Source organism: Sporothrix schenckii (assembly GCF_000961545.1).
Source record: "Sporothrix schenckii 1099-18 chromosome Unknown Cont38, whole genome shotgun sequence".
Lineage (NCBI taxonomy): Eukaryota > Fungi > Ascomycota > Sordariomycetes > Ophiostomatales > Ophiostomataceae > Sporothrix > Sporothrix schenckii.
In genome coordinates this window covers 1,747-17,707 of record NW_015971139.1, presented here as the reverse complement: position 1 = coordinate 17,707, position 15,961 = coordinate 1,747, and the positions used below count along the sequence as shown (strand labels likewise).

At 50.7% G+C, this 15,961-nt stretch overlaps 5 protein-coding genes across 5 annotated transcripts; 2 read left to right on the top strand and 3 right to left on the bottom strand.

Annotated features, from left to right (window-relative positions):
- Positions 1-306: 306 nt before the first annotated feature.
- Positions 307-4,674, bottom strand: SPSK_05826 (ABC transporter; the record flags this gene model as incomplete). Its single annotated transcript, XM_016732536.1, has 2 exons — positions 307-1,004; positions 1,068-4,674. The coding sequence occupies 2 exons, from the start codon at positions 4,672-4,674 to the stop codon at positions 307-309; spliced, it is 4,305 nt and encodes a 1,434-aa protein (XP_016591723.1).
- Positions 4,675-5,225: 551 nt separating this feature from the next.
- Positions 5,226-6,497, bottom strand: SPSK_06328 (uncharacterized protein; the record flags this gene model as incomplete). Its single annotated transcript, XM_016733034.1, has 1 exon — positions 5,226-6,497. One exon carries the CDS (start codon positions 6,495-6,497, stop codon positions 5,226-5,228), a length of 1,272 nt encoding a protein of 423 aa, XP_016591722.1.
- A 1,276-nt stretch (positions 6,498-7,773) lies between these two features.
- SPSK_06090 (siderophore iron transporter) lies at positions 7,774-9,690 on the top strand (the record flags this gene model as incomplete). Its single annotated transcript, XM_016732797.1, has 1 exon — positions 7,774-9,690. The coding sequence occupies one exon, from the start codon at positions 7,774-7,776 to the stop codon at positions 9,688-9,690; it is 1,917 nt and encodes a 638-aa protein (XP_016591721.1).
- Positions 9,691-11,054: 1,364 nt separating this feature from the next.
- On the top strand, positions 11,055-12,360 carry SPSK_06314 (uncharacterized protein; the record flags this gene model as incomplete). Its single annotated transcript, XM_016733020.1, has 2 exons — positions 11,055-11,372; positions 11,437-12,360. The coding sequence occupies 2 exons, from the start codon at positions 11,055-11,057 to the stop codon at positions 12,358-12,360; spliced, it is 1,242 nt and encodes a 413-aa protein (XP_016591720.1).
- A 750-nt stretch (positions 12,361-13,110) lies between these two features.
- Positions 13,111-15,622, bottom strand: SPSK_05962 (alpha-L-fucosidase; the record flags this gene model as incomplete). The annotated part of the gene is made up of 3 exons (XM_016732670.1): positions 13,111-13,618; positions 13,681-14,371; positions 14,449-15,622. The coding sequence occupies 3 exons, from the start codon at positions 15,620-15,622 to the stop codon at positions 13,111-13,113; spliced, it is 2,373 nt and encodes a 790-aa protein (XP_016591719.1).
- Positions 15,623-15,961: the final 339 nt, after the last annotated feature.

The following is a 15,961-nucleotide window of genomic DNA, read 5'->3' as shown; positions in this document are numbered from 1 at the left end:
ATTTAAGGGCCATCGACTACCTAAAACAATTGGCAAATAAATGACAAGACTAAAGGAGAGGAAGAATACAGCCAAGGAACCAAATAAACGTCGTCAGTACCGCAAATGCCGCAGCCGTACAATACGTTTTAGTCCATTGACCCCCGCGCGGGCAAGAACACGAACCAGGAAAACGACAATGGAACCACATAAACCTGACTAGAAATGAAACAGAATTAAAACGGATGCTAGTAGTAGGGATTGAATCAACAAGTACTTTTTTGAACCGAGCAGCTGAAGATGTGCCAGCCAAGGCAGTTTGCATAATCACTTAACCGAGATTTTGGCGGCGTCACAGAGTGCTCGGAATAAACCGGCCTTTGCATACAGCTCGGATGCTGAGCCAAACTCAGCTACAGTTCCTGAATCCATGACCACTATCCGGTCACAAGAGCCGATAATAGTATCGAGACGATGGGCTACAGTGAGCACGGTCGAATTGCTCATAAACTCGCTCAATATGCGCTGAAGCTGGCGATCAGCACGTTCGTCAATGGAGGCAGTTGCCTCATCAAGGACAACTATTTTAGCCTTGCGGACGAGAGCACGAGCAATCGAGATAAGGGATCGCTGGCCATGGGAGATGTTGGACCCGTTTTCCCCGACCTCCGAATCAAGATGCAGGACCGAGGCAGAGACAGTATTGCCGTAATTGCCGCTGCTGTTGCCATTGTCGGCAGCGGCGTGGACTCTGGACATGTTTGCAGCCAAGTGAGTATCATTTTCTTTGAGACGCTGCTGCGCAGTAAGTCCAACCATGTGCAGACATTGTGTGAGCCATACATCGTCATGCTCGTGGAATGGGTCAAGATTGTAGCGAATCGTCCCGGCCAAGAGAACCGCGTCTTGACTGATAACGGATATATGAGACCGAAGAATATGAAGGCCAACTGTTTGTATATCAACACCATCGATAAGAATACGGCCACTGGTCGGTTCCGCGAGTCGTAGGAGAGCAGTGATCACTTGTAAGGTTAGTATGTAGAAAGAAAAATAAATCACACAGAGATGCAAACAAATATACGTACGAGTACTCTTCCCGGCCCCGGTGCGCCCGACAATACCGGTGCGTGAACCTGGCTGGATATCCAAACTCACATCTCGAAGCGCAGGATCGTGGTCTGAGCGGTGGTTCAACGTAAGTGACTCAAACTGTACATGTCCTCTACTCGGCCATGACTGTTTGCGAAGTTCTGTGTCAACGTCTTGAACATCATGTGTAGCCTCCTGTGGTATTTCGTTTGCATAATGAAGCAGGCGCTCGATCGAGTTCATGTTGTTTTCAATCTCTGCGCTGAATCGGATCATGTTCCCAAACGCCGCCTGGGCCGTTACCATGTATGATAACACCAAGCCACCAGTCGATGGGTTAATGTGGTCACGCAAACCAATGGCCAGCAGGCCCGTGCCCAGAACCAAAACGGCGCCCAAAAGATCAAGCCGTATGTTTAACCAACGGACGGCAGCGACTGAGAGCCAATATGCCGTGTTCTCGGTGTCAATGCGGCGCGCGTTATCAGCGACGAATCCTCCGACTCGCCCAAAAGTTGTCAGTGTGGGCAGTCCAGAGAGGGTCTCAGTAAAGTGCTCATAGATGCGGCTGCGGAGAAGATTGTTGAGGCGGCGCAGCTCACGGGCCGATGGTCTGTAGTACATGCCCGTCCAGGTATAGATGAGAAGCACACCGGCGGCAATCCCAACGAAAATGGGCAGGATTATGCTGACGACAACCACGGTGCCGACAACCTGGACCAACGTCGAAATGAAGATACGCAACTGCTCACCGACCACGTTGTCCATGGCATCCGTATCCTTACTAAATCGGTGAGTGATTCTTCCCTGCGGCGTTGTGTCGAAAAATGAAACCGGCGCATACATGATGCCGAAAAGTGAAGCCGCGTGAAGGTGATTTGAGCACCAAAAGCAAAACAAGGCAAATACTGCGCTCATGGTAAACAGGCCAAGTGACTGACCGATGCCCCAGGCAGCATAGCCGGCCATGTAGCCACCCTCGCTAATGTCGAGATATTTTTTCGTTTGCCACCAGCTGAGCCACAGCGTAGAGACGACACTGCTGCCCTGAAACACGGCGATGGCTAGAATGAACAGAGGCACAGTGATCAATGCGTTGCCAAATTTCAGGTAGTCCAAATACGTCTTTCCACTGACTGTGCCAACGAGACGCTCTTCGCGACGCATAATCTCCCTACCTCTCCCCTTCTGGTTGTGTTCAATTGTCTCTGCGGGCGCAGTGGCCCCATTCTTGATGTTGTCATTTCTCCCTTCCACATGCATCTTCGACTTTTCAGATGTTTGGATGCTCATGCCATCGTCATTCTTGACCGGTGATGTGTCTGCGTAGGTCGTTTGGGCCACGGTTGAAGACCTATTGTACTCGGCGAATGGACCCGCTCGCCTCATGAGCTCGGAAAATGAGCCCTGTTCCATAATACGTCCACTGTCCATGTAGACAATGTGATCCGCTTGACGAGCAAGTACCATTGAATGTGTAACGAGGACGATCGTACATTCTCTGGCGTGACGCGTTTGGTTGACCACGTTTTCAAATACGCGGCTGCCAACGTGAGCATCCAGTGACGAGAAACAATCGTCGAGAAGAAGAAGATGACTGCGGCCATACACGGCACGAGCCAAAGAAATCCTCTGCTTTTGGCCTCCGGACAACGAAACACCCTTTTCACCAATTATGGTCATGTCGCCGTCGATAAGCATTCGGAGGTCGTCATCAAGACAACAGCGACTGAGCACGTCACTATACCAGGAAGCATCAAAAGGGCGCCCGAACACAATGTTTTCTCGCACAGTCTCGCTGAGAAGCCAAGCTTCCTGAGAGACGTAAGCCACTGGTGACAACGAGGTGGACGTATCGACGTTGACGACACAAGATTCAGCCTTGGAAAGGTGCATGTCACCCAGAAGGGCTCGCAAGACGGACGATTTGCCGGCTGCAACTGGCCCAACAATAGCCATAAATTGGCCCTTCTCCACCTCAAGCGAATCAATGTACAAAGACATAGATGGACCTGCAGCCTCTTTCTTCGCTTCTCCCAGGACGAGATTTTTCTCGCCAATGCTGGCCTCACTTTCCCATATGGCGCGCAGCTGGTCGCTGTCGTGGTACCAGAAACTAGCATCCTTCAATTGGATGATGGTCCTGCCGTCTTTCAGGTTCCTTCCCTTTTCCGCAAGAGCGTTGCGAAGGGCCGCATCACGGGCCGTGCCGTTGTCGGATGCCAACAAAAATGCCGACAGCCGCTCGAGAGCTGCCTGGGCGTCCGCGAGAGTTGAAATGGCGATGGGCAGCGATCCAAGTGGTGTCCGCATCAAGAGGAAGAAGGTCAGAGATGAAAAGACCACGCTAGCACTCATCCCGTTACCAGTCGTGGCAGCATAGCACAAAATGCTCACGACCGAGGCTAGTGTTGGTGCAGTGAACGTAACGGCAATGTTTAGTGCCCTAAGCATCATGCGCTTGCGGATGTAAACGACCTCATCTGCCCGCAGAGCGCCAATCTTGGTGAGGATGCTATTCTCGTAGGCGTTTGCTTTGGTAAGTCGGATTGTTGATACAGCCTCGACCACAGCCTTGATGCGCTTGTCTGTGCACGGCATACTGTTGCGACGAAGGCGGAACAAGTTCTTCATCATGAACGTCTGCACCGGGTACAGCAGCGCCAATAAACCGAACCCAGGAAGAGCGCTGTACCCCAATGTCCAGATGGTCAGACCGAGGCAGAGGGCAATCTGGATGAAGCTAGTCCATAGTGAATGGAAATAGCCACAGCAAAAGTCAATGCGCGACACGTCGGCGCTGATGAGGCTCGTCAGCTTCCCGGTCGCAAAATTTCCGCGTAGCTTTGCTTCTTGTGTCAATTGTGTCGTGGCTCGGCGGTAAATGACATGTATCAAAGCCGCTCGGAGCAGGATGCCGGTAGTAGCTGCTCGATAGAATCCATGGATGTTCGTCACAACAGAGAAGGCAAGGACAGCGAAAAGACCCACGGCATAGCCAAATCCGGCGTCGTATGCTCGTTTGGATGGGTCATCTAGGGCCTGAATGAAATAGCGGATGAGCAGTGGTGAGATCATCTGCATCGAGTCACCTAGCATCCTTAACATGCCGCCTGTCCAAAAACGCCGGAAACAGACGTCGTTGAGAGCCAGAGCAAGAACTGTGGCATTTGACGTACGTCGTGCCCAGAAAGGCCGCCACGCAAACCATCGTCCCGCCGGTTTCCGGCCTTTGTTTGCTTCCAGGCGTGCCGTCCATGCTTGCTCAAGCCGATCTGCGTGGTTGACGGCGAGACAGGAGTCCGGTAGATCATAAAGGTCGTCCGCTTGAAGCGGTCGGGAATAGCCCGTCCGTAAGAGTGTGCCCAACCAGTTGAAAGTAATAATGGAAAGAAAATTAGCTCGTACTTCCGGGGTAACTGTACAGAAATCGCCGTGTGCATCGTTGGTGATGTCTGTGCCGCTCTCGGTGTTGAATAAAGAGGCCAGACGTGTCTTCTGGTGCCTTTCGGTAAGCTTCTTCCGTATTGGCTTTTGTGACAGAAAGGGGACACGCCTGTACCACTTCCGTGGGTTAAAACTCTTCCCATCATTGCTTGCCATGTTGTTGGTTGTGATGTTGTGAGGCAATCGTTTGAAGCATCGCAGGCAACAAGTCATCTACTGTGAACACTGAAAACTGGAGTAATGTGCGTAAAACCCTAGGCATCACATGTATCCTACCAAGGCCGAAGCCGGAACGCCAGACCACATCATCGGGCACTATTACGGAGAAAGGAAATGAAAGGTACAACATAAGTCACGGATGGGCACCTTGGTGGCCCAAAGAGGCTAGTTTTGCAAAGCTGCACCGGGAACCAAACAGTGGGGGGACTTTATGAAACCCTCATCAGCAAACGAGAAAATTGATTATTCCGACATAATGTTGCAGGAGGTTTGTGGATAAGCAAATGTGACAGTGCAAGGTCGGTCGATACGATGCTATGATAAAGGACAACTGAAGGCCTAGTACCACCCAACACGCAGCACGCAGCACGCAGCACCTAGCACATCCAAAGACATCCGTCACGGATAACGCAAAAAAGACTCAGTGTTAATGGTCGTGATTCTTGTCTAACCTATACTAACAAATAATCGAATAGCCACTTTTAAAATCAAACAAAATGCCCTTCTTGAAAGAAACGGTCTCGCTGCAGTGCAATGAGCATAGATGTCTTGTGAGGTAGATGAAAGCGCTTTTTCTTCTCCATTGGAATAAAACGCTCCTGGATACCGAGCGCTGAGAGTCCAATTTGCGGCTCGCCTATAATTTGTTTTGTCCGTGCGTCGCGCAAGAAGGCAAAATGCTTCATGGAGAGGTTGGCCGCCTGGTATCGCTTGCCGCCGCGAAATTTCTCTTCGCCTACTAAAAAGTGCGTGTTTTGGTCAAACTCCCCGATGACGACATTGCAGTTGGATCGGATAAAGCAAGCCACGTTGTCCTCCATCACATACCCAATCTCCATGTAACCGGCTAGTTGCCCATCCCACTCGTAGACACACGACATGGTGTGCGGGTCGGCCAATTGCTGAGCGAGATATTTGCGGTGGTGATCGTCCGATCCGCGTTCTCGCCAGCCGGCGTTGACACGGTCTGAGTTTTGCCACCGAACGTAGTGCTCGAAGTGCACCGGGTTGCTGGCGTCAATGTGATAGATGCGGAGCTGCTCGCCCAGTTCCACAATGTACCGTGAGTACAACAGGGAGCCTGGTGCAGGCTTCGGAGGCCTCACCGGGTGTACCGTGCAGACATTGCTGTCGCGCGTGAAGCCAATTTGACTTGGAAAACTACCAGTACCAGAAAACGTGGGAAACAAGGTGACTTCAGGACGACTGCGAACCCACGTCTGAGTACTCGGCGCTCCTGCGCCCTGCCAGAAAGCCTCGCGGTGTAGCCAGAAAACCGTATTCGCGGGCACATCTGTTGTCGTGGACGATGAGGAGGAGAACGGTGAGATTATCCCCAGGCCCGTGGACCGGAGGTAAGACGCCAACCGCTCGCTGTTGACGACGACTGCATGCAGGTCTTTGTCCCGAACACGGGGATGCAGCCAGAGAGCGTAGACCGCTGTCCATAGAAGACTGATATCCTCAGTTTCTGTATCACCACTGATGCCGGTTGATGGGTCACCCGAAGTGACAATGTCAAAGCGGAATAGGTCGTCGTACTCGGCCACATTCTCGTTAATCATTGCCGGGGAAACACAGACCTTTTTCCCCAGGGCTGTCCAGCGACCCAGAGTGATGGCCGCCAGACCTACCGAGAAAGTGACTTGGGAATCGATCTCGTCTGAAGTAATCCACAGCTCATGTTTGCCATCCGGAAGTCGGAACGTGATTGTCGTATCTTGCGGCCGTTGGCCGGTGTCCTTTTGGATGCTGCCCATATCTGCGGCTGTGTGTCAATTTTGGTCGTGTTGTTTGACGACGAAGCATTCGAAGGCCGTGTTAAACCCAGGCAGAACTACCGATATATCATGAAAATGTTCATCTACCACCTGTAGAAGATTATGTTCCATACTGAGAAGCTATGCCAGGTGTATCATGGTGTCCACATTCTTGGCTCAGGCCACCCTGCACGCCAAGCTGCACGCCAAGCCGCATTAAATTAAAATGAGAAGCGGTCCCACCCCAAAAATACAAGAATGAAGTGGTATGTTAGACGATTGCTGAATTGTGACGCGGGGGTCAGCTCCGTGCTCCGTTACCGGACGTGAGCCAGCATCTTATCAGATTAGATTTTTGTTTTCGTTGATGATCGTCCGTCAGAGTTTTCGCCCACCCTTGCACCGTACAGTACATAATTCCATCTTTACACACTATGTACATGAGCTGCCGAGACAAAAGTTAAATGGGAGTACGACAAACTCACACTTGTCCCTTGCCACGTCCCCACGACGATCACTTTCAACAACGTCGTGTTTCGACCCCCTAGGCGCCGGCTCGTCCGCATAGTTGAAATTTGCACGCACCAATTATGATTTGCTTTCCGCAAAAAACAAAGAGATAAGAATCAGTTCGGTGTTTCTCGATGCAAATTTCTCACTTTTCCCCGTACAATAGCGCTCTGCCAGTGACGGTGTAGTAGCCGGCCGCGTAAAGCAAAGTGGTCCTTGCTACTAGGGCTGTTTGGCAAGTCGACAACGGTTTAATATTGTCTCCTCTAGGCAAACACCTTGGCAAACTGAGGTCGAATAAGAAGTATGACTCCGTAGGAAAACATGAGACGACCTTCTCACTACTTGTATGCACCACCACTATCTTATTCGCTTTTCTCTCGACCTAATTCTAAACTACTTGGCAGAGTGATTTAATTGCAAGCCTTTCGTGAGCTCTTTGAAAGGCAAGTGACCAAAATCAAGAAAGTGAGAGGCACGGAACTCTTGTTTGCTTTCGCGCTTGCCCAACTCCACCTTTTACTTTGTCTGTTCTCATTCACTCTTCCATCAGCTTCCCCCTTGAAATAGTTCACTTATTTATTCCTCCCGTGCCGCTCACGTCTATTTCTTTTTGAAGCTACTCTACATCATCTCCCTTCTACATGTGGTCATCCAGCTGAAACTTGTTCACAATATCCTAGCCTCCAAGCCCCCAGACTTTGGTCGATTCACCGTTTTCTTTCTCAATTCATTCAATACAGCATAACGCCACTGATCAACAAACATGTCTACACATCCCGCAGATGATCAGCCTATAAGCATGGTTCCCATGAGCATGCCATCCACGGAATCTCCTAAAGGGCACGAGTTGTTCGACATCTCGGAGAAGAGAGAAGCGGAAGCGACCGTCACCGATACTCAACACGACACCGGAGTTAGTCGTGTTGAGGCCTTTAACAAGGTGCTGTACCGGTCCGGCAAGAAGGGCAAGGTCCTGCTGTGGCTGCTCGGCATTTCCATCTTCCTCACCATGTTTGTCTATGCACTGGACCAAGGCATCACGTCTACCATATTCAGCACGCTGGCGGCGTCGACCTTTGGGGTTCATAGTCAAATTGGAACTGTTAGCACTGCCAGCCAGATCATTCGTGCAATCAGCAAGCCATTCATTGGCAAGATCGCCGACATCACCTCGCGGCCTACGACGTACGTCATCATCCTCGTCTTCTACGTCGTGGGTTTTGTTGTCGCTGCCAGTGCCAGTAACTTTGCATCGTACACTGTCGGCGTTTGCTTCACCTCCATTGGCAAGTCTGGCCTCGACTTACTTAGCGACATCATTGTCGCCGATCTGACACCATTGGAATGGCGTGGCTTCTTCAGCGCATGTTTATCACTCCCCTTCATTGTCACAGTGCCTGTTAATGGTTTTATTAGCAGTGGCTTCTACGGCAACTGGCGCTGGGGCTTAGGCATGTTTGCCATTATGGTGCCCGTGCTTCTCATGCCTGCTATCCTGACACTCTACACGATTCAGCGTCGTGGGAAGCAGGCCGGCATGGTCACAATGGCTGATTCGAAGGATGTTCGCACAGGCCGTACCGAAGCATCCACTGGCAGCATCGCATACTGGGCCCATTTGGCGTACCAAGGACTTATCGACATTGATATCTTTGGCCTCTTCCTTCTGGGCTTTGCCTTCTCCCTCATCCTCCTGCCTATTACACTAGCTGGTGACGCTAAGAATGGTTGGCACAATCCGAGCATGATTGCCATGATCGTGGTTGGCTTCGTCTTTCTCATCTTGTTCGCGCTCTTCGAGTACTTCGTGGCCCGCAAGCCATTGATGACTCGCAACATCTTGAACAACCGCGCTTTCATCGCTGGCGTCATCATCCACACCTTCAACCAGCTTGCGTCAGCCGTCCGCAACACCTACTTCTCGTCATACATTCTCATCATCAAACAGTGGACGACGTACCAGTGGACCATTTTCCTCGGCATCACAACTATGGGTCTCTGTATCGTCGGCCCCTGCGTCGGGTTAATCCACCGTACCACACACCGATACAAAACTGTTATGGTGCTCGGTGCTGCAGCTAAGGTCCTCGGCTACGGTCTGCTGATCCAGGGCAACGGCAACATGACGCAGGACACGGTACGCCTGGTTGCGGCGCAGCTCATATTCTGCCTTTCATCCCTCAACGTTGTTAGTGCCCGTGTGGGTGTGCAGGCATCCGTCCCCCATAAAGATATCGCATCACTGATCTCGATTATTACGTTGTGGTCGACCTTGGGCTCAAGTGTTGGAAGTGCCGTTGCATCGGCCATCTGGACCAACCAAATGCTTGATCAGATGCGCGTGGAGCTTCCCGGAGTTCCCGAGTCTACTATTAAGACTGTGTACGGGAGTATTCGATCCTTACGAAAGTACGACTTCAATGATCCCGTCAGACAGGGCTCTATCCGTGCGTACGCTATTGTCAATGGCCACATTACTACGGCCTCAATCTGCCTATCTGTCGTTACACTCTTTGCTTCCGTCTGTATGCCAAACTTTTATCTCGGAAAGCAGCAGAACGCCGTCGACAACAAAGGCCTCGACGGGTCGTCTATCGATGTCCCACAAAATCGTAAGGAAGACACATCAACGACTACGCGGCCATTTTGGAAGAAACTTGTTACCTTATATTATAAATAAGTAGTAGTAAGTACGGAACACTGTTTTATATTAATACTATTACTCAATCACCTTAGTCACTCCTCTTACACTTTTTAGAGCGTGTGCGTTGGTGAAGACCACCTTCTCATTCGTAAAATTTTGTTGCAAGGACGGCAGCTAGGTTGGGTCACGTGCTGTATTGTTAACGGGCAGCGTCCTACCCGCTGCTACCAAGTGGTGCTGCACCGACTTGCAGACTTTGCATACACAAACCACATTACAATTCCAGTAGGCACCCTCCCATCTCCTCGTACACGCGACGATATGGGCCGGTAAGACTTTGGTCTTGTCACAAATGTCGCGATTAGCGTCCTACCTTCGCGATCGACTCTATCAATCGTTTCATCTTCTTACAATTGAATACATGCCCAGTCTTGGCTCGTACGTTTATGCGCTGTTTTATTACCTAAAAAGGACTTCGTGGTGCCATCTCATTCTTATTTTCTTGCCCATGGTTCGAGATCATTTTCGGCGGGCCGAGAACAAGGAGGCTAGTTGCCCGTCGTATATCAATACTTTACTTAAACTGGCAATGTTGAACCTTTGGTATGCTTGTTTCTTGAAAGCCTACGCCCGAGAAAGTCGTCGAGGCGCGATTACTTGCGTAACAGCTTCACGGTACGACTTGCACCATTCACGTATTGACTCTGTGATAGCCTTTCTTTGTCGTCTGAAAGATTTTTTTCGGGGGAGTACACTTTATCTTATCCTTTAGTTTAGAACGAAAGTCCGCGAGCTATTATATTTGATCCCAAAAGGGAAGTACAGAATACCTTCGAATTATATACAACTAATAACCAGATGCGACCTGTGTTGTATCACCGTATTATCGATTATACTTACTTCGGGCGTAATAGATACAAAAATGTCTCAGCCATTTTCCTTTGTCTTCGTTTCACCAACAATGAAGCAGTCGGAGATGTGGCTGTCGTTACGGATACACCGGAGACCGGGCAATCTAGACACTAGACCTAAATCTTCTCACTTCGGGCGTATCGGCCGGTGCCTCTTTGTCGGGTCCGCATTCTTCTCTTTCGTATTGAAATCTTCCGGGTGAAGCCTTAGCAATTTGACTACGCCGGGCGAGTTCGTGTTCCTAATATGGTAATTCTAATATCTTAATCGATTTGAGGGAAAAACTTCATGTAAGATGAAGAGCGTACCAGACGTTTTAAAAGACATGGGTGGTCCTAAAGGAAAGATATAAGAGGTCCCCTGGCTCATGCTCCTCGCGATAGATATTCCATCTCTCCATTCGACTTCAGCTTGAAACCTTTTGTTTATCTGAAAATCTACTTATCGCGCGAATATACGGAAATACCTTGCCACCATTCACATCCGCCATGCATTACTACAATAAGCTGAAGTTTCTGGCTTTGGCCTCGGTATTTTCGGTTACGTCTGCGCATCCAACTAGCGGTCATTATTATGACGACGCGGAATCGGAGGCTTGCTTGAACGGCAAGGCCGTCTACGTGACTTCGAACACGGAACACAACTCTGTGGTTGCCATACCCATTGCCCGGAACGGATCGCTTCTGCTCAACCACGCCACTTCTACGGCCACTGGTGGTCGTGGTGGCAATGGTATCAACCCGAGAGGCATGCCCGCGGGCCCTGACGCGCTCTTCAGTCAAGGTTCCATTACAAGTGCAGGAAATGTATGTCCATTACCGCCGTAGTACAGTGTGAAGATAAGCTTTTTCTAGTTCTAACATATTACAGTACCTCTTCGCCGTTAACGCCGGTTCCAATACAGTGACAATGCTGGCTATTGATGAACACGACCCTACGAAGGTGACAGTTGTTGGCGAGCCAGCCGAGTTGCCCGGCGAGTTCCCTACAACCGTGGGAGCCTCTGACAAGTTCAATCTCGTTTGTGTTGGTCTCACTGGTGCCAAGGCTGGGGTTTCTTGCGCATCTTACTCGTGGTATGGTCTTGGCCCCTTTGACGAGTTACGGACCTTCGATTTGCACCAGACTACGCCGCCGCATGGCCCTACAAATACGGTTTCGCATGTCTTCTTCTCAGGCGATCAGGAGACTGTGTTTACCACCGTTAAGGGTGATCCAGCGGTTAATAACACTGGTTTCCTGGCTGCCTACCCAGTCGAACACATCCACTCGTCGTGCTATGCCATCCCGTCCGTTTCCCACAAAGGCGTTATCAGCTCTCCTGATGGAACTGCCGTTCTGTTTGGTTCTACTCCTATTCCCGACACGACTAATCTATTCGTCACCGACGCTTCGTTCGGTGCTGCTATCCTCGGTATCGACGACTACGAAGAGGCCTCCACACTCTATAAGACTGTTATTCCGGGCCAAGACGCTACATGCTGGGTTGCCATTTGCCCGGCCACCCACACTGCCTTTGTTACGGACATTCGTATGAACCGCCTAGTCGAAATGTCTCTGGTGAACGCCGAAATCATTGGCGAGCCTATTGATCTGACGACTTTCAATACCGATCCGGGTTTGACGGAGATCCGGTCGGGTGGTAGCTTTGTTTACGCGTTGAGTCCTGGTAACGGGACCACGGAAGCGTGGATTACCGTACTTAATGCTTTGACCAAGAAACCCGTGCAGCATGCGCTTCTTACACCACTGGGACTGGACCGTAACGCCATGGGTATGGCTATCCTGGTGTAGAAGTGGTGTCCCAAATCGGTACTGTTGTGTAGGGGTAATGTTAATGGCCTGGTTTATACTCGGCTTAATCACGGTTTTAAGACGGATGATTCGTCAAGTTTTTTATTTTTTTCTTTCTAATCCCTTCCTTTTTATTTTCATTTTTACTCACCTTTTTTTTAACTTACATATTACGACTTATAGTAGTCTTAATAAAATATATTTACGGGTAAATTAAGCTAATATGAAAGGCGGGCTCAGGGACTACAGTACGATGCGCTTTCCTCTTCTATTTATGCGCTACATTCGTCATTAGTGGCGATGAGAGGTGTCTATCAACCGACTACCTGCAACGAATGAGGCACGGCAAGGAAATCAAGGACTGTAATACTGCCTGCCTCTTTGTAGGACATGGCTATTGTGTTGGATTAAGCTCATTTTCACACATGCGGGGAAATCACGACAACTACAAAGTTGATTAAATGTCATTGGTATTTTTAAAAGTTTCTGATTTTTTTCCAAAGAAAATATCGGGATTGAACAGTATATCAGAAGGACAAATCAGGGGATGTATCAGGTGATAGAAACACAAGACCAACTTATCCAGGGACAAGACCAGAAGTGAGGCAATCAAGGATTCAGGCGAATATTTTAAATACCTTATGTAGGGGATAGGTATAGAATTTGGTTCTAGAGACTAACTATGTACACAATTCTGTGTGGATCCTGTGCAGACTCCTTAAGTCCAAAAAGGCGAAGCCAAGCGCTCCGTTATGAATTGGTGACAAAATTATACGTGGCACCAGGAGCAGTCTTCATCGTCAGGGATACACTTGCATTCACGCGGGAGGAATTGAATGGCAAGGCTTCGGACAATGACAGCGACTGTCCCGTGCCCAGAGTAAGGTTCAGTAGATTGCCGAGACGAGACAACACGGCCACGTGGCTCACCAAACCGTTGGCCCAGGTGGCATTGACGACGAACCCGCCGCGAGCCACCAAGCCAGAGAAGCTGCCGTTTAATGCGGACGGAAGCAGGGCCGGCAGCACCTTCACCACTCCATTGTGACTCTGCAGCAGGGTTTCCGCAATGGCAGCGCAGCCTCCAAAGTTGCCGTCTATCTGGAATCCTGCCGGGGGACCCGAGTCAAGCAGACTGTTGTAGGTGAGATTGCTCAATAGATAGAAGAGGTCATTCTCGGCGCCACGTCCATCGTGGAGACGGGCGTGCAGACTCATAATCCACGCGCGAGACCAACCAATGTTGCCAGATCCGTGACTACACCCGGTCAGTTCTACAGGACTTCCGCCACTGTGACCGGGGGAATAAAAACCACTCACTATACTCTTCGATCGACAAAGGCGCGCGAGGCATTCCAAATTGTCGCATCGGACGGAGTGATTTCGCGTCCGGGATAGAGCCCGTATACAGGCGACAGATGTCGATGGCCCGGATCAGTCTCGACAAAGTCCTCGATCCACTCCATGAGGACGCCGGTAGTGGGGGAGACCCGCAGCGGCGGAAGTTTCGCGTGCAAGTCCATGGCCTGGGCGACAAGAGGGGTGTGCGGCAGATCGAGAATGGTCGTGGCGTCGCGCAGATTGGCAAAGAGCTCACGTAGGATGGAATTATCGATGGTGGACCCAACGGTCATGGCACCGCTGACACTGCCATTGCGATATGAATTCTCCGGGGAAACCGACGGGTTAGTCACTTTCCAACCTTGATAGTCGTCCAGTGTGTCATGGAAGAACTGCGCCGCCTCGTAGAGCAGGTAGTAGTACTTTTTTAGAAAGGCCTTGTCCCCCGTAAACAAGTAATGCTCGTAGACGTGCTGTAGCAGCCACGCACCCCCAAGGGCCCAGTACGATGCAGGGGAGTAAATATCTTGGGGGGCCGAGTCTCCCCAGAGATCGGTGTTGTGATGCAGACACCAGCCTCCCGCTCCGTACATCTGTTTAGCCGTTTTTTTGCCCGACACATAGGCCGTCTCCAGCAGCGAAAACAACGGCTCCGTAAGTTCAGGAAGATCTAATAAGAAAGAGACAAAAAAAGATTAGCCCACCATTCCCGCACCGAGAACACCCACCGCGGGGGCCAACACTCACTGGTTACTTCGGCCGGCCAGTAATTCATCTGAAGGTTAATGTTGACCGTGTACTTGGATCCCCATGCCGGATTCATGTCGTTATTCCAAATGCCCTGCAGGTTCGGTGGCAAGGTGTGCGGCCGCGAGGAGGAGATAAGCAAGTATCGTCCGAACTGGAAGTAAAGACTGGCCAATTCGGCGTCGAACTCGCCGCGGGCGAGGGCCTGGCGGCGCTGGTCGGTGGATAGCGCCTTTTGGGCTTCTGACGACGCGCCTAGCGACAGACTGGCGCGGTTAAAGAGGGTCTGGTAGTCGGCCACATGCTGGGACCGCAGAGCGTCATAGGTGGAGGACAGGGCGCTGGCAAGTTTCTTTTTGGCCGCGGCCAGTGGGTTCGGCTCCCGCACACTGGTCTCGATGTCTGTGACGATCCAGGCCTCATCAGCGCCTGTTACCAGGATCTGGTCGCCTACTTGGCGTTTTGAGCCGCCGGTAGTGCGCACTTGGGCCGCAAACACGCCCCGAATCTGATTGCCCAGAAAGGTCGAGACAATGGTATCACCATTTTCGGCATAGGCCGTCTCGGCGAATCGATTTTGCGAACTGGAGGACCGTTGAAACTTGATATAAAAGTTCAAGGATCCAGGCACCGAGGCCGTCAGATGAATGGCCACAACATCTGCGACGGCACTGGAGAGATATTCGCGCTGGTACGCCACCGATCCGGCCGTGTAGTAGACGCCGGCGGTACCATCACTCAGATCCAGCCATCGCTCGTAGGTTTGCGCCCAGGCTTGGTTCTGAAAGACGATCTGAAAGTCTCCGCCGGGCATGTACTCGCGCGTGCTGGAAGGCACTCCGGCCAGCCCCAGGTTCGCCTCGAACGTAGCCGCCGACACGTTACCTTGCAGCAGCAATTGCTGCACCGTCTGCCACGAGCTGAATGCGCTAAGGTTGGTGCGATTCAAGGGACCGCCCGACCAGAAACTGTCCTCGTTCATATACACCAGTTCGGACGAGGGCGAACCCTTGACCATGCCGCCCAGTCGGCCATTACCAATGGGTAACGAGTCATTCCAGTATAAGGCCGGGGACGTATACCAGAGACGCAGCGGGTGGCTTTTGGAATTAGGGCTGAGAATGTCACACCACGCGAGCCCGAGGAAGCAAGAGAAGAGCAGGAAAAAGAGCATCGTGAAACTTGGGAACAGTGCAGGACCAGCGCAGAACCTTGCCAGATTAGCAGACGAAGTAGATATATATATTCCTATATCCTTCAACTTTCTCATATAAGCGTTAAAGAGGAGTAGGGTTTATTCATGGCAGAATATACGGGTATTTCCAAAAACGAGCCGGGTAATTACTCGTAATAATATATCTAGCATTTCTTCTTGTGAGTCTACGGTGATTCAACCGCTTCTCTCTAAACGTGATCGTGGTGCCAGCTCCCAACTAAAGGTACGCCTCATAGACAAGGCCACTACTATCTAGTAAAACAATTGCCACTTGATATGACCACTACTATCGGTTAA